General features: G+C 41.5%; 1 protein-coding gene across 1 annotated transcript in view; it reads left to right on the top strand.

The window, feature by feature from the left end:
- The window catches only part of LOC125892792 (uncharacterized), a 44,323-nt gene that overhangs the window by 19,300 nt on the left and 5,818 nt on the right, over window positions 1-19,205 (top strand). The window contains exon 2 of the mRNA XM_049583027.1: window positions 3,961-4,058. Within this exon, the coding sequence (XP_049438984.1) occupies window positions 4,015-4,058 (44 nt within the window). The 5' untranslated portion in view covers window positions 3,961-4,014. The remainder of the gene's footprint in view (window positions 1-3,960; window positions 4,059-19,205) is intronic.

Below are 19,205 nucleotides of genomic sequence, written 5' to 3' on the forward strand. Positions count from 1 at the left end.
ACAACAGTTAGAGAAAGATTTCAGTGCTGTGCTTATCAGTGTTTGTTTTTCTCTGGGGACTGTGTTCTCCGGTCTGTGTTTCTTTAGCTGCCATGTTGTGCATGCTGATGCGTCTCTGTGCCTGCTGTAGGAGGACACACCTGGGCTCCTCAGCAGTAAAACTGTGAGAAACTCAAGCAAGTTCTGTGTCTGACCATTGGTAGCATAAGTTTTAGTAATGTTTAATTGAGATTTTTCATTTTGTGTGGCCATTTCATTTTGAAATCACCAATTCTTTACGTATTCGAGGTGGAAAAAATAGTTCCAATGGTGTTTATTTAATCCCTCAATGTGCAGTAGAGCTCCAGACATGAAATTCATGCTAACATAAAACGGAAATATTCTTTGATACACCCTCTCTGTGTCTTCTGTTGAAGGTTTTTTCGCATTATGGGGACCACTCTGTTCCCACTTGGTGTAATTTAATTACAGTGGACCTTGGCATACCCAGGCTGTGCCCACGCAGAGCGGTGCAGAATGCCAGCCGGGAACATCCTGTCTTAGGCGACAGGAACATCAGACGCGACAGATGGCTCATAAATCATGGAGGTGCGTGCACAGTGTCGATGGGAGGCCTTCCTCTGGAGAGCACACTGTGAGCAGGTGGGCAGAGGGAGCATCAGCTCAGCAACATGAGCCCTGGACGCATTACCACTCTGACTGGGTAACTGCGTGGTGTCACAGAGGCAGAATCGGGAGGGAGAACATGGAGGAGTGCAGCTTCCACTGTGTCACACTGTTCACTTCCAGTCGGCCTGTCTCTCAGCATTTTAAGGTGTGATTTCGTAGTGTGCAATAACTTTTATTTTGATGGTATCTGATTAGGATGGATCGGTTTAGAGCGGTGTTAGCATAGAGGTAAAAAAGTTTTTACAGTCTCATTTACACTGTGCACCATATGGCTCTCAGCTAACAAACTCCAGCCAATTGTTACATTAAAACTGATGTTGGATTTTGTTTCTCTGTGAATCTAACAAGGAAAAAAGCAAACTAAAACAGGTTGGACTTGATGCATTTTAATCAGGGCTCTTTTTTTTTTTTTTGGCGTGGTCCCTCACAGGGATTTATCAGTGCTTTTATTTATTGAAAACAAGTTTTATAAAAAAGGATAAAAAGTAATCAGTAACACACAAAAGACTTTTTTAAAATCACTCTTTACAGAGCAAACACGCCATCCGTTGTTTTTGTGTTTGCTTAAAGTGACTCATAACCAGCAGCTCATTCAGATTTCTCTTTTTGTTCTTTTATTGAAAGCCACTTTATAAGTTGTTCTTCCTTGGGGCCCAAAATGTAAGGGCGTCCCCTGGCCTCCACCTGCAAAATGTCAGTCAAATTAACACATACCAACCAGGAAGAGGCTCAGAATGACCACAAAAAGATGAAAAACAACTCTAAAGAGTCACAAAATAACCACTAAAACAGCCAAAACAACCGACAGAGACACAAAATGACCAGATAGACCCTTGTCACAATGATGTCATTTTATTAGCTGGAGGCAAACATCAGTTGCTACCGCAGGGCTGTAGGCTACATAGGAGTGCTAAAATGCTGTCTTGTTGTGTTATTGGGAGCCAGAATATCCAGTCATGGCTCAAAACTTATATGTTATTACATTCCAGCTGCCACTGCCCGTCAACAAAAGACAACTATGGTTTAATGCGATAGGACGGAAGGACTGGACGGAGGCGATGATCAAAAATGCTCACATGTGCAGCGCACACTTTGTATCAGGTTAGGGAAAAAGTATTTCCTGTTGTAGGGATGAATGACGTTATGTCTATCAAGAGTTATCATGTCCACCTCATCAGAAATTGGGGGGTGTGAAGAGGAATATTGGATTTCTTCATAAAGTGACCTTTTTAGCACATTAGCTAACGTTAGCTTCAACAGCAAAGCAAGCTGGAGGAAACCGTTCAACTGTTGTTCTCCTTTGTAAGTTTGGCACAGTAATCAACCACAATGCCGGTTATACTGTATCATCCATCCACTGAGTGAGAGCATACAGGTCGGCCAGTCTGGTCCCATTGGTCAGTGTTTACTTATTCAAGTAACACTTGCGTCACGGAGAGTGATTGACTTGACACGGTACGTTCGTAAATTCAGTCTGAGGCTCTACATTAAAAAGAGAGTCCTGTTGGTTGAAAAACAGAACGTTCTATTTCTTCATGAATTAAGGAACAGTTAAATTAATCACACATTCACTCTGCTCGGCACTCCGAGAGTGCGGCATAACCGAATGGTACATTCTGACAGCATTACAAATTTATGAACTGTCAAGTTTGTGCCAGAGTGCACTCCAGCGCTTGAAATTAATATTTCTGAATGCACCACTCGCATCATCCTCCTCTATTGTCTAAAACAAGCTGACAGACCTTGCTATTTAGCGCTAGCTAACATCTGCGGACAACTGTTTCGCCTCCGGCTAAGCCCCGCCCACCCAAAAATGTCACAGTTTACTAACAGTAAAAGGGTCTAGAAAGACACAATTAAACAAAAAATGCACAATGATGACAAAGAGCAGCAAAACAACAAAAAAAGAAGCAAAACCACCACAAAGTCTGTGTTTTGCAACATCATGCTCATGCTTAACTGTAGCAACTTCTTGCAGCACAAAACATTTTGATGTATTAAGAAATAAAATCCAAGGTAAAATCTTTTAAACCAGTCTTCTTCTTTAAGATGATGTATATATATTTCTGCGAAAGTTGTTTTAAACTGATTATTATTCTTACTGTCAAGTAAAAGTTACATGGTTCACTCTGCAAGACTCATTAAGATGAATTCAAACCTGTGCTAAGATGAAGAGGAAAAGGTCACATAACTGTGATTAAGCAGTCTTCATTGTATTCCACATCAGTTCTCTACCCATGCTTGTAAAGAGCTTGACTCCATGGTTCAGGTTTCCCCACCACCACCATGTTTATTCATTTCTCATCTGTTGTGAGTTAATTAAGACACTGGCGCATTAATTGATCCTGATATGTTATTCATTCATAGGAAAAGTCATTTCCTTTGTGATTGCTAACTGTCTTGGCGTCTAATCAATGTTTTACTTTGCATTCACTCACATGAAAGAGTTGCTGCTCCTGCGAGTGTACAGCCTTGTGCAGCAGGTGACAATATGCTACATAAATAAATCACAATCCTCTGCTGCATTGGAGCTTGTTTATTTGTCTTTCAGTCCACTTGAAAGATGTGTGTGACTGACAGCAGACGCATCTCAAACCCCAGTGACACAGAGCTGTTTGAGTGTGTCGTTAAGTACTGCCTACAGCTGCATCCTCTTTGTCTTTCTTTTGCCATATTAATTAAAAATGCACAACAATCAACTTAATCATATAAGAATAATAATGCCTGTAAAACAAATGATGTATTTATGATTTTTATGTGTTGCTATGCAGGTCACTCACTTGTAGCACAGTCTGGCATCTTGATGAGCGGATGACAATATTAACGGCTGAAGTGGTGTTTTTGTTCCAAAACAAATAAGGTTTAAAAGCCAGACATTGCCAGCTGGCAAAGGACCAGCCCTGCAGATATATTATGGTCATTTAATTCTATCAGACAATAAATATCTTAGTTATTGCGCCTTTGAGCAAGGAGGACTTAATGAATATGTATGCAGCATGGCATGTTAATTACACCAGGGTCAGATAGCATTTGCATATTATTAGTGTTTTCCAGGTTTGGACCTGCTGAGTGGGGTTTACTGCATCAGAACAGTTTTCTAGTGTCCAATAAGTTGTTGTTAAGTGAGGGATAAATTATTCCTCAAATACCACAGCACTGTGAAAAATGTAGGGCACTAATTGTTTTGCTTCTTGCCAAACTCGAGCTGTCTGTCGCTCAGGTGTAAAACAGGATGGATGTGAATTTAGGTGCAATCATCCAAGGTGAAATACTTCTTCTTTTTGTTAATAGGAATGAATCAGTCGGTCAATTTGGGTGTTCAGGACGATCCATTGGTTCCAGTTGATGCTGAAGACCATGAGGGATCATCAAGACCTGAGAACCTACAGGTCAGTCAGCTGCTGTTTATGATCCCGTCTGCCAAAAACCAATTTTTCATGATACTGTAGTGATCTTAGAGCCACTGTAATGGAAGGTTACTAGAAACCTCACATGCATTACACCTGCTTGATCAGTGGGGTCACCAGGCAAGAAAGGCAACAGCCACTAAAATATTCAAGATGATTTCAATTGGTGACAGGGGAAAGCCTTTGATAACCGGATATATGGCTAGATAAACAGACTGACAGATGAATTGATGAATAATACACTAACAGACTCTATAAGTGAGATTGATTCCTTCTCAGATCAATGCTTCTCATACTTACCTTGATGTGAAAGTGCAGGTATCGCCATTCTGAATCAGAGCACATCACCGGCTCTCTCCAGGGAACTCCGCTCTTCAGTGTAAAAAAGACTAGCTGAAATATTCAACATTAACTCCACCAATGTCACTGGTTCTCCCTTCTCCAGCTGGCTTGCAATGCATACACTTAGACTCCTGTGTTTGCATACTAATGCCTGTGTGCTAAACACCTTTCCATCACTCCTCTGATGAAATCTCTTGGCGCACAGATCCACAGTTGTTTGAACTGTTTGTTTGGAGTTTATTATTCGCTTGTTAATGAAACACAAATGCACACAGCATCTTGAAGTGAAGTGTGGCGTGCTGTCGAACTCAGTCTGTAACCCAGAATAGTGGCATCAAAACTGTAAAATCTCCAATGGCAGCTTATCACTTTGAAAAAGGAATGGGGATTGAAATTCTGCAAAACAAAGAGGCATGGTGGATGATTTTTTGCTCAGATTTGAAAGCAACAGTCAACTATAAGCCACAATAGCGGTGTGGCTCTGAGGATGGTCATTTGGTCGGTACGGTACTTTGATCCAGACTCAAATATCTCAATGAGTATTGGACGGATTGCCCTCAAGCATCACCATGAGGTTGACATTTGTGGTTGCATCGCCATGACATATGGTACAGACACTTCTTATCTTTCATCTAGCGCCATCATCAGGTAAAACTTCAATTTGTTCAGTGCATTGGTTTATAAGAAAATACCATAGACTTTATAAGATAATGGACCTAGTTACTGTGACGTCACCCATTGTGAACTCAAGTTTTAAAGCATTGAGTTCGGCATCTCAGCCGTCGCCTTCTTGAAGTGTATAACCTTTAGTTTATGTACAGCTGAGGGTAAGAAAGGCTAAGATGTAGTGAGAAAATATGGATGAGTATTTAGTATTCCATAGCCCTGACCCAATCAAATCAAACCAACATCACTGTTGTTAACAACCAGCAGTTCTGACTCTTCCATACCTGCCAGCTTTAGGCTGTGAATAAGAGAGAGATTTTCTGGGGTGTTTCCTCAATGCCCTGCCCCCACATAACCCTGCTACAGATGAACATAATAAGTACCTGTTGTCTTCCTCTGGAACTGTGAAAGACGACCACATCACGACATGTTTTGCCCTCTTGACAGCATGCTGCAGTTGTTCTTCTTCTCTGTGTTTATTTGCAGCTCGCAAACAAAGTTTAAAGGTACATGTGCCGCCACCCACTGTGTTGGGTGTGTAGATGCCGCCCTTGTTAAGTAAATGAAAGCAGTCTAGCTTCATATTATTGTCACTATTTATCGGCTGTAATCTTAATTATCGGAATAATACATAATTGCGTCACCATCCATGGCTCCAACGCCCTCATCAAATTTGCGGATGATACAACCGTTGTGGGACTGATGAGCAACAACAACGAGGCACCATACAGGGAAGAGGTCCAGGCGCTGGCGGCCTGGTGCAGTGACAACCACCTCAACCTCAACACCAGGAAGACAAAAAAGAAAAAAAGAAATCATCATTGATTTCTGGAAGTCGAGGACCACACTGCGCTCAGGCCTGAGCATCAATGGGGAAGAGGTGGAGCGTGTCGCAAACTTCAAGTTCCTTGGACTGCACATCTCGGAGGACCTGGGCTGGACTATGAACACCACCCACATTATCAAAAGGGCCCAGCAGCGTCTCTTTTTTCTGAGAACGCTGAGGAGTAACAAGCTCCCTCCACCTCTGCTGAGGAACTTCTACCACTGCACAGTAGAGAGTGTCCGGATCTATGGATGTACGGTGTGGTACGCCAGCTGCACCGCATTAGAGAAGAAAGACTGCTCAGTGGATCATCGGCTGCCCACTCCCAAGCCTAGGTGAGATCTACTCAAGCCGCAAAGATCCAGAATGACCCCGCCCACCCAGGACACTCTCTGTTCACCAGCCTCCCCTCTGGCAGGCTGATACGAGCCCACACCAGCAGACAGAGACAGAGACTGCTGCAGGAACCATGAACACCCCCCACGTGTATATGTCCACATTGTTGAGCCACAAAAGCACCTTCCTCCTGAGGTCACTCTTGTCATGGGATGTTGAATTTGAGGGAGGAGAAACTTTTCATTCAGCACTTATCAGTCAGTTTAAACTACCGAGTATAATTTTGCTATTTGCAATACTGTTGAATGATGAAAAGCAATTGACATCTTTTCTTTTTTTTGTGAGGGTAATTTGAAATGCTTTATCATACAGTGACTGCCAAAGTGGGTGCTGTGATTAGTCTCCATTTTAAGGCATCATACACAAAGTTCACTCAGCAATCAAGGTCTGCTCTCTGTCTTTGATGTTCCTTTGTTTAGTTGTTGTTTTTTCTTTTGTTACCACAGCTAGTCTCTTTTGTTTGTTTCCACAAATACAAGCTTGTGGTGAACAAGTTGCCATATTGAAGTGCTGATTTGAAATGCTTTTTTTTTTTTTTCTTTTTTTCCTGTCAGGACGTTTTGTGTTGTTTTTTTTTTTTTCAAGGCTGAAGCAATTTACCACAACAAACACCTGATTACAAATGAGAGGCATGTGGGAGTATTGTAGTAGAGTAACTTGTTCCAGCCGTTTAGACTTTAATTAATGTCATTATGTTTTCCACAGTTGTCTGATTGGGGGACTGTGGCCATGCAGGTTTTACATCATTAATGTTGGTATCAGAAGGCGTAGCTCCGTGTATTGGTGTCATTCCTCTCTCTCAAATCATATTTCACTTTCCCTGCATCTTTGCTTATGGAAATTCAAACCGAGTCAATTAAACGCTTCAGTAAACAAGTATGATGTTGTAGCATATTAAAGGAGGCCAAAGGTAATGCATTGTAACCATAGTGCTGAGAGTCTGTGCTCGACTACTACTGTAGTATCAGTACTGTGAATAACTGTTGTCACCCAACATCTATAAATTCAGACACTTTAGGAGCTGGAGGAAGACAAGGTTAGAAAGCGCTCTTTGGTTGAGAGGGTCCTTGTGTCTCTAAGGGCGCAATCACACCAGGATAGTCCGGGGGACTTGAAATTTCACACCTTCGTTTCGTTCGGTTCACTTTCATACTGCACTTTTTAAAGCGGACCAAACCACCTGGACAATGTCACACAGTTACAACAGCTGGTCGTTTATGGGCAGTATTGCACGAAACAACCACTGACCAGGAAGAGCAAAAGCATGAGGAAGAAGAAAACCCAGCTTATCAATTGGCCAGAACCGAAAACGGAAATCCATTGTGGGTAGCCACAAGCAACTGCGATATGTAGTCTTCTAACCATACATCAATAAGCGCCTGCGCCTCCTCACTACTCCATCTCTGTCTGCGAGACATTTTCCAACTTTTTCTTTTTTTACCTCTGCTTCTCCCGGTTTACACTGTTACACTGTTTTTTTCTACCCAAAATGCACTGCGTTCTATGTCACTTCCTCGCTTTGGTTCGCTGGATACACCGTTTGCATTTCCCAATGTAAGCAAACCGCACCAGGGTTCACTTGCAAGTGAACCGAGACCCCCAGTTTTCAAGCGGACCAGGGTTCGCTTGTTTGGTCTGCACCAGAGTTCGAAAGAGCGTTCACACCACTCCAAACGAACCGAAGTATTCGTGGAAGCAGACCAAATAGTGCCAGTGTGAATGTGTCTCTGAGGCATCAGGTAAGTAGATGTTTCTCCATTTTGATGACCCCATAGTTATGGCCAGCCTTCCAGAGCAGGCCATGTTTCACACTTTTTAGTTGACCTTGCACCTGCAGTCTCACCTGGAGTGGATCTTCCCCTCCCCCAGCCTGCAGAGGTTATATCAAGGTTTGGATGGAGCTATGTTGTACACCACAGGCAGCAAAAACTGTAATGTAAATGTATAACCTAACACAACCCCACAGCATGAAGCATTGCAGCAACTTCCTGTCAAACGGCCCCAGGTGGTCAAATTGACCTATGGGGTTAGCTATGTAAAATCCCTTTTGATTTCGTCATAAGTTATCACTGTGTAGCAGATGTACATTTGGTCTTTGTTAATGCTCAGTGATGTTGTTATTGTCGTTGTCTTTAACAACACCATCAGAGCAGCTTTAAGTACAGGTCTTTCAACAGCATTGACATTTCCTGTCAGCACAAATAACACATTGCTCAATGAAGCCATGGTTGTTCCTGGAGTAGATTTCCGCTGGATTTGCAGTACTGTCTCCGTTCACCGCGAGGATGCTGGCCAATTAAATACTGAAAATCTGTGTTATTCAGCAAAACCAAATGACTGTTGACTGCTGTGCAGAAGCCAACAGTGAGGAGGACTGAACTTCCTCTGAAAAGTTTAGGGGTTAGCTTCCAGATGGTCGACAGATCTGTTTAATGCACCGTGGGGGTGGATGTGACTACGGCTGCAATAAAATTACACTAGTCACATATGATTTTTAATAAGCATTACTATACAGCTGTTTTTAAGGTACACTTTACAGACTAGACCATAGTGTTTACAATACATGATTAATACTTTTCATTGTCCTAGAAATGTTTAATTACCTTAAAGTTACCCTTCAGTATTACTGAATGTGTGAATAAAAAAGTTGTATAGACAGTCAGGATTTATGGAAACGCCCACAAATGTCACATCTTTTTATGCCAAACCTGAAAACAAAGCACTTGTTACCATGCTGGAAAGTTGCCGTGTGGCTTTCTGCACATTAAATAAACCTAAACTTCCAGATTTAGAGGGTATTCTTCAACCTATTATAACAACCTATTATACCCATTTTCACATGTTTTTGTGTCTAAGGGACTAATGGGAACAAGATTTTTTGAAATCAGTCCAGTATTAAGCGAGAGCAGCTTCGGCGGCTTCAATTTAAACATCGGCCATGTTCATTATTAACAGGTCCCCTACAGAGATAGACCTTTTTGTTAAAGAGTAAGATCCTCTTTGTTTAACTAAAAACAGCCCCAAAATCGCTGTTGTCTAACCCACCAGACTCTGTTTAAATAAACAATAATTTTATCATCATGAAATACACTTTATTCAAAGTCAACAGCAACAACGGAGAGTCGGACTTTCGCCACTTAAACTTTTGCCCTGTGTTTCTGGCCGGGCGCCATTAAACTATAATGGCAACTGGCCGAGTATCATGCCGATGTTAAAGGACGTCTTTTTTTGTTGGTTTCTGACACCGCAAGTCACTGCCCAAGCGGCAGAATTCGACAACTTTGGAGTGAAACCGTGTTCGTACGTGACAATGTTGAAGCACATCATCAAACCATAGGCTAAAGGCATTAAGTAATGTTAGCGCTGCTGTACTGTCTCTTAATGTGCATGGAATTTACTAAAACATGCTAGTCTAATACATCAAAGTGTTAATGGCTGTGGGGTAATGATGCCATGGTAAGATTAATTAATCATATCTGTGGTAAATGTAATAGTGTCTGTAAATTTTAAGATTTGGAGGGAGAAAGAAAGACGTGAGCTAAACAGATTTTTGTAGCCTGCTCCTCAACTCAGTTTTAGGCTAGTGGTTTGAGGCACAACATTAGCCGCTACTAGCTTAACAAACCCAGAATTTCCAACCGAATTGTTGATGATTAGATGCACTGTGGGTAATGTATGTAGGCAACAAGCAAGGTGGAGGGCATACACATCCAAAGAACCTCTACAGGTGCTGGATCAAAAAATCAAACTAATGCAAGAAGCACACAGGAGATCCGCACACTGTATTAAAAGCTCCTAGTAATTTTAATTGTGCAACGTTTCGATCTAACAGAGATCTTTGTCGGGTGTTTTGAAAACACCATCACAGTATTTTTTGTTCTGCTTTGTGATTGTGATTTCAGTGTGCGGATCTCCCGTCTGGTTCTTGTTTAATGTATGTAGGTTTTGAGAGGAAAGAGGAATGTGTGGAATAAAAAAGACATTGTCGCAGGGTGTCCTGCGTCGATTTTGATTTTTTTTCTTCAACTATCCATCATGAGTCCAACAGTGTTAGAGGAGTGAAGTACTCTTTTAGAGAATAACAAAATTCTTAGCAAACTAACAGTCAGTTTACTCTGAATTTCTACATGACGAGGAACCACAAAAGTGTATCACATCTATAATTTTATTGGGAAATGATTTTTTCAAGTTCATTTCATTTTCATGGTGTCTAAGCGGTAAAACGCCGTGCAGTGCCAGGTCTAGAGGCAGAGGGGCAGGTGGGTGCTGACAGAGACGGGTGCACAGACACCATGCACAGAGGGAAGGAGCCAAGACCTGCCAAGCATACACAGACACCGGCAAGCCCCCAAATGACACAACATATGGAGTACAGCTGAAAAAATCCCTCCACCCTTTTCCCGCCCGCCACCATCTCATCCTCTTTTCCTGCCGCACAGCAGCTCTGTGAAAAACAGGCACTAAAGCTGTGATAGCGAGTGGAAAATTTGAATATCTATTTTTGTAACAATGGCAACCATGTTAGGCGTTCTCAGAAGACATGCTAAATCGTAGTCCCTCTGTTGAAAACATCTAATTCTGTATAATAAGGGAATCAGTGGAGCTTGTAAGGCAATAACGTTTTTCCCTGCAGTATCAAAGCCTGCAAGGTGATACCTGAATACTTGTGAAGACAGAGGGAGAGTTAGGAAAAGCAGAATGTGAGCGCTGTAATTTGTGACGGACGTTTCTCCTGATGCGATCAATTCAGTCGATGTGTTGCCCTCTGTAACAGCTGCCCACCTCTTATTAATGAGGGAGAGGCCAATTACTGGCGCGACCACCTTCCACGCCTTCATTAGAGGCACACGCCTTGTCTGCAGGCCAAAAGGGAGACAATGGAAGGAGCGCTTGACCTTGACTCTCCACCACTTCACTCTCGTCAAGGCAGATTGCGACAACACAAAAAAAATATATCAGCCTGTCTTTGCTGGCGAAAGAAATATTTGTCAGCTTCTCAGTGAGATAGATGTGACGGAGGAATCAAGGCATGGCAGCAATCTCCGGCATCAGCCATCACAGGCTAAGAGCTCTCTGTCTATGTCAGTTTTCTCTCTGCCGTTCTAGGCTTCATTTTCTCCTTCCTCTTTGCTGCCTTCCCTCACTGTGCCACTTGGTTCAGCTCCATTATAAAAGCCTCCAAAACTTTTACCACCTACCACAGCAGCAGCATGGCTATGACTGCAGGGCATGACCAGATGTGCAGCGGATCAGGCCGGTGCCACCAGCAGGCCCTACACCCACAGACATTTAGATGATTCACAGGATTTCACAGCCAGCAAATACACTGCTTCTGGCTTCCCAGTTGTGGGGCATTCCAAGCTGATTGAAGTCCAAGTGACTTCCATGCTGCTGACTCGCTCACGGGAGTTCATCGTCTCTCTTCTGCAAAACCAGAAATGGGATTCATCCCGAAATCTTGCCTGAATGCTAATCTGAGTTTTACAGATGGCACATTATGTAATCCTGATATTGTTTTTTTTAATGGCAGATAATGAATTCAATGCCAAGATGTGACACCATTATGACCACTTACAGTATTCATCACTGATGTCTTTTGTGGGGGAGAAGCGCCTGTCGCCATCTGTCATCCCCCACAATCACACTACGTATAGGATGGGTATCATGAGAACATGGAAAAAGTTTAAAGTGTTGGATCTTGTAGACCAGGGTTCCTGTATGCATCATCCATTTGCTGCTTTTCTGCTTTTTATTATGTTGTCTCCTGTGTCTGGTGTGCCAAAGACAAATTTTCACCCTAGGGGACAGTGAAGATCTATTCTATTCTATTCTATTCTGTTCTATCCTATTCTATTCTGTTCTGTTCTATTTCAATGGCGACTATGCTACAATCAGGGTAGTTGGAAGTAGATGGTGTCGTTTTACGCCAGACTATCTTACATGTTGTTAAATGTAATGGTGGTTTATTGCCTGCATTAGACTGGCTGTATTAAGATGTTTTAATAGTTAGTAATAGTAGTTTAGTAGTTTAATTTCACAAAAGAGGCAAAGAATGCTGAGACTTAAGGTAAACACTATCGTTACCTGGTTGTCCAAGAAGGGCGATGAGGAAGACGTGACGCTGCTCTGCAGGATGCCTGATTTGCGTGCGGCGGCCACAAGGGAAGTTGAAGAGGGAGGGGCATGGGCTTGACTCAAAGCACACTTTTAATTGAGAATGATGTCATGGGCCAAATTTAAAATCTAAAATATAACATTTTTAAAAAGAAATAGTTACACCACTACTAACAGAAGAAAATGAAATGTATTTCTCGTCTGCACTTCACCTAAAATAACTTCAATCTCAGCATCTCTTTGTTGGCTTCATGTTTGCAGGTCAACAGGATGCACCTATCCATAGTAATTATTACCTCCATATATGGCAGTCACTGGCTATTCATGGGCAGGGATGTAAGCTAATTGCTGACTAGCGTTAGCGCACTGTCAGTGTACGCTTGATTGGCATTCATGAACATACACGTGCGTCCATTAATCCGGTGTAGGTTTTTCATACCAAGGGTTTGTTATGAGCAAATCTACTCACAGATTTACCCACATTTCATGAATGAGACCAAACCAGTTTTGTTGTTTGCTGGTCTGGTTTGCAGTGGTATGCAGCTTAGCATTTGTCTCACCTAAATGAGATGCCAGCCACTGTCACTGTACATTTTCGTCTGGCAAGTGGGCTAATAATTGGGGATGCATCGACATGGATTTTTTCAACCGATACTGATAACCAATAATTATATGCTTTTCATGGCCAATAACTGATACCATAACCAATAATTTCACATTTTTGTATTTTAAGAAGTGTATAACCGTTATGCAAACATGAGGGTAAGAAAGGCTAAGATGTAGTGAGAAAATAATAAGCTTATCTAATAACAGTGTCGAGCCTCTTAAAAGCTTGGTGTTGGATGTAAGCCGCTGCTGCTAATTAGCTCGTGCTAACACTCTGGAGACGGTCGTTTAGCACTGCGTCTAACCTGTGTCAGGTGGTTAAAGATCAGACCCTCCGCATGTCCTGTCATCTTCCTCTGAAACTGTGAAAGACGTCCACACCATGACATGTTTTGCCCTCTAGACAGTGTTCTGTGAAAGGAGTCTGGCTTCGTATTGTGGGGGCTATATATTGGCTATAATTTTATTTATTGAAATAAAGCATAATTATAAAAATGTCCCTTGTGTCTATTATTGGCCGATAATTTATCGGCCCGATATATATCGTGCATCCCTACTAATAATTTTGAGTAAAAACTCATAAGAAACAAAAGATAGTCCTCGGGGTCTTTTAAGCTGAAACGAATCTCAAAATCCACTGCCGAGATAAAGATGTCTTCAGGCACTGAAAAGACAGATGCTCAAATGATAACTAGGATCCTGCATTGTACAGTGGCTCATAAAACTACACAGTGACAATAAAAATAAAATGAAGTCCTGAGATAGTATAGAAAGTAAAACTAATGATAGGAAGGGGAAGGAGAAGGGGAATTACTGCCTTATTTGTTATTATTGTTATTATTATCATTAAAATGGTTGTGAAAATAATGAGAGAGTTGTTATATTTATGAAACAATATGCAGCTCAGACAGTGGCAGCTGGCAGAGTTGAATTCTGCCTTCAAGGAATAGTAATTAGGGATGTAGACGGTAAACCTGGAATACATGAAGCATGTGTAGTAGGAAAACATGCAGGATGTACAGGGGAGAAGCCGTGGTAGGATACGCTAATCATTAGAAGTGTAAGAAGTATACAGCCAAGACTTTGTAAAACTATAAATTGATGTGAATATAGTTAACTCACTCATACAGTAAAGTTTCATGTGGATTTGGCACATATTGATTTGCTGCAAGAGTTCATCAGAACTTGCTGCTGAGCATTATGAGTATTAGGGCGATGCCTTTGCTCGGGTAGCAAAAACTCTGCTGTTGATTCATCATTACTCTTTTCCTCTTCTATCTCTTGACTAGCTTGCTCGGGTTTCTCGGCCTCTGCAGAACCAGACACAACTAATTAATCTCTGACACTGAGCCGAGCGTGGGTAGATAGTTTGGGACAGCACCATGCAAAGTGGAATCCACCACATCCAAATAAGTCCTGACAGGTGACTGTGTCCCCGATGCAAGCCACTGCATGCATGCTGGAGCCGCCCACAAGGGGCACTTGTTTAAGATATCACATGCAATATTTGCTGACTGCTCCTTTTCCTAATTGGTGTGGAATTTAAAGGAACCATCCTGGTGGTGTCATTGCTAATTATACATTTGGCCTTATAGCATCTTGTTGTTGCCTTTTTTTTTACGCTGGTTATGGAAAGCCTGGAGAGAGGGACAGATTGCAAGCAACAGTCTATGTTCAGTTAGTTAAAAGATGAGAAGGCAGGCTCCAAAAAAAGCCTAAATTAATTGTTGTCTCAAATCGCAGGCTCAGCATGCCTGGTGCAGGCGAGCCTCTATAATGAAAGTTGTATGAATAGGAGAGGAATTGGAGGGCTTTCTAATTTGGTAATGTGGAAACAAATAGCTTGCTTCCTCTTGTACACAATCACTCTCTGTCATTTTTGTAGATATCTCACTCAGTGTGTATTTTGACCATTTCTGTCTCGCAGAAACTGTTCCTCCTTTCCTTTCCCTCGCTCCCTCTGCTGATTGATATTCGTGCTTTAGAGGCAGCCTGAGCCCTAGAGCTCAAAGAGTTCAGTATCTGTTGTCCACGCTGGTGAGAGGAAGAATGTGCAAGCAGCGATGAAATGGTAGACATGTGAAGGGTGAGCAGCCTGAAATTTAAACAGTCACTAAATGCCAGTGTGTTCATCTGATTATTGACAATTTCAAGTTGGAGTTCTTTGTTCCTGTCAAATGCTCAAAAATTACAGAGAAGGTGTCGTTAGCAGTGAAAATCTTAGGCCTCAGGCACCCTCCAGCAATGAACATTAAATATCTGTTAAAACAAAAAACCATTTAAGTAAAAGCAAATTCTGAATCTAATGCATAAAATAGTGCAAGCTCAATGTAGGGCTAAAATGCAAACATAAACAAAATATAATCAAAGTAATGCAAATTTGCAAATTAATAAACATAATTTAAATGGAATGTAAACAAGAATGTTGTGAATATATATGCATAATTAGAAGTAATATATATAGACAGAGGTGTAAACATTTTGTAATTCCCATGAATTCTGTGGTCCTGTCATCTGAAACACGAGGCTGCTCAAGGTAATCAGAAACAAACTATACTCATAAAGGCCCGAACATAAACGGGCGGAACGTATGCGGAACGGACTCCGCGAGGAATGTCCACAGTCATTCGGGCTTTCATAGTCGAGCGCACTTCCACATTGTAGTTTCCTGTAAAAATGTCCGTGAAAAATCCCCGCGATGTGAAAAATACATGCCGAGCAGTCGCTGGTGCGTGGAGCGGACCTTAAGTACATACAAACTTACTTTATGAGTTTTCTCCATCAGTATTTGTGTCCACAGTTATGGAGGTCACGTGTGGGGTACCGCAAGGCTCCAGCTTGGGACCACTGTTGTTTTTAATTTGTGTTACTGATATCCCAGCAGTAAAAGTGATGCAGTTATGATAAAGTGTAATGAAAATATTATTGAATCCAATACCAGTGTCAAATCTTTGGAGTCTCTCTCAAACAGTCTCTCTCTGTGGAGGAAATTGTAGCAACAATCTTATCTGAAATTGCAAAAAAGAAAAAGAAAAAAAAAAAACAATAGATTTTTTTTTTTATCATTACACCAGATTTTTGAATATGAAAGTGAAGAAACTGTTACTTGCTTCATTCATACAATGCTACTATAACTACGCTTGTGCTGCACGGTATTGTTGGCTTCCCCAAAATAATGTCATCAGACAATTGTACCTTCAGCTGTAATCCTGTATGAACTGTGCGTGCATTTTTTATTTTAAAAATAAAATCGTGACAAAAGCATCAGATCGTGCCAGTGCCACTGTCATCAGATACATGCTGAATACTCCACCCAGGACTCATATACGTCCTGTAGACACGAAGAAAGTTGGACTATGACCCGTTGAAGATTAAGTTTAAGAACAGAAACTTAATCATGTGTTTGATATAGTTCACAAAAAGGCCCCAGAATATATGAACTATCAAACTGACATCATTTGAAGTACCATAACTCTAACAGAAGAACAAGCATTATATCATGCAGTGTTACTCGTGTTAATGGGTAAATAGCAAAAGCTAATTTTTTCTATACTGGGATCTCCTTATGGAACAGCCTGCATATTAAACAGTTTGAACCATGGGCATCGGGTTGCAATGTAGTCGAGTAGGTTAATAATGTTAATAAGTGTTTTTAGTAATGTTTTTAAGTACTATCCTCTGGAATTTTTGTGTCAGGGCACTCCTTTAAGTCATTGTGCTTTTAAATTCAAAATAAAAATCAAATCACAGCTTATTCACCTTAATGTCACCTTACAGCCACAATAGTGTGATTGAGGTGCTTGATTCTATACAGTTTTAGTGCTATAATGGTACATGGGACCAGTGTACAATTGGGTACCCCTCAGCAGTCACATGCACAACATAAAAACTGACAAACATATGTGAATGTACATTTCTAGAGGCGTTACTGTTCTGGATATGTGCACTTAGTATCAGAGATGACAAAAAAATGCTTTGGTTGTAATATATGCACTTTGCCTTTAGCTGTTTCTGTATACAAGAAGATTCACTGTAGCACTATTAAGCACTTTAAAATAGCACATAAAATGTTTGTTATTCCCGACTTTCTATTTCTCTTGTCGTCTGCAGCCTCAGTATCAGTGATGGAGTCCTGGAGGTAATACTAACGACTAATGCACAACAACATATTAAAGATTGCAAGGCTGCATATACTCTCACTCTTTATCTCTCTCAACTCCTACATACAAAGACACACACACACACATACACACATACACACATACGCCCACACACAACCACTGGAAAAGACACTCTGGCAAATACTGTTTACTGATATGCGGATTGGGTTTAAGAGCGGAACGCTGAGCATTTCAATCTAAACAGTAAACACTCTTAATTGGATTGTGTGCTTATGTGCTTTGATGTGAATCCTCTAAGGACTGTATATTATTAGGCCTAATTGATTCTGATACATATTTACACGAGTTTGGAAAATTAGCCCAAAACAAATGCGAGTGGTTTCATCATGAGTCTAATAACAGCGCATTACATGCCACCTTTTGGTTGAAGCAGCCATCACTGGAACATCATGCCGCTGCGGTGTCAGAGTTCACTGGTCATTTGGCAGTCCGGTGAGGCTGCTCTGTCTGTGTCAACATCTTGTGGAAATGACACCGCGGACCTCCCGCTCATCACAAATGAGGCCCAGAGGGGATGATGGGAGCCGAGCGTGGGGGCTTGCCGTCAACCGGAGGGTGAGAGGTGGACCCACTGATCTTCTGTTGCTGACCTTGTATACCATCACCTGCCTCCAGAGGTCATGTGTCAAGCGATTCAACCTCGTCCACATGGGATTTAGGTTTGCTTTTGTGTCTCTAGATATGTCACATTGCCAGCACAAGGCAAAACACAGGCACGGTTGCTTTGCTGGTGGACACACAGCCACCGCCAGTGTTTATTAGACAGTATGAATGTGTTGGTCTCTGTATTTACAGGGCAGATGGGAAATGTCAAACCATGGTACCAGTGGCATAAAATAATAGTGTTTTGAGTTAAAATTATCATACGTGGAGTCATAATCACAAGAACAAAAGGCGTAACTTTGCGCTTTGTTAAAAGACATATTTAAAGGACTTCATAAAACGCCTACAAGTCTACTTTTTTTTTTCTTTATTTTTTTTTTTGTTAGGCAAGCAGACGTATCTATGATGTGTGGAAGGGACTGTTTTTGTAACAGCCAAGACACAAACTTACCTACACATAGGGATGGGGGGAAAAAATCGATGCAGCATAGTATTGCTAATTTACTTGTGACAATATTATATGAATACACGGACGCGAAGTGTCAATCTTTTATTACATACATCATTAATTTTTGCAAATACACATTTTAATACAATGTTTGGTACTAGAATAATAACATTAATTGCTTTTTCGGTCCACTAGATGGTGCTGGAAGGGTGGCATTAATTTGTTACGCCTGGACTTCATGGTCAGTGGATTCATATGTGACTATGACGGCTCATTATCTCACAGAGGACTGGCGACTGGACAGGAGCAATACACGACAGTCACACCGGAGCAAACACTGCAGACCTCCTGCAAAATGCAGCACAAGAATGGGGGACTGTGGCTGTAACAGACAACGTTTCTAACATGGGTGTTGCCATTCACTTAGCAGGATACCTGCATGTGAAGTGTTTCCCTCACGCACTTGGCCTCGCAGAAGGCCTTAAATCTGCTGACAGTTCAGTTTGTCAAGTGTACGCGGCATTTCTGACAGGTTTTATGATGGTGTTGGTCAGTCTGTCTGCTTTGCATCACATTTTGCTGCAATAGAAATGATTAAAGTCAGATGAACAGACTGAAAACTTCATCTCATGACGTAAAACCGATGTTGACAAAGTTTTCCTTTCTGTAAATAATTTGCAGTTGGGAAAAAAGGCAATAAATCCCAATATATTGCAACAAAGGGGTCATCCCTATGTTTGCAGGGTTCTATGTTTCCCGGGTTCTGTGTTCCCCACTTACACAAAAAGGGTTCTATGTTTCCCGCTTGGTTGAGTGGGCAACATAGAACCCTGGAAACATAGATACGCTCCCGCAACAAATTGTTTCGCAATATCGTGATAATATTGTGTTTCAACAACAAGATTTTTTTCGGCAATCCCCCATTCCGGTGCTGCATTTTGCAGCAA

This window comes from Epinephelus fuscoguttatus, linkage group LG8 (genome assembly GCF_011397635.1).
Source record: "Epinephelus fuscoguttatus linkage group LG8, E.fuscoguttatus.final_Chr_v1".
Lineage (NCBI taxonomy): Eukaryota > Metazoa > Chordata > Actinopteri > Perciformes > Serranidae > Epinephelus > Epinephelus fuscoguttatus.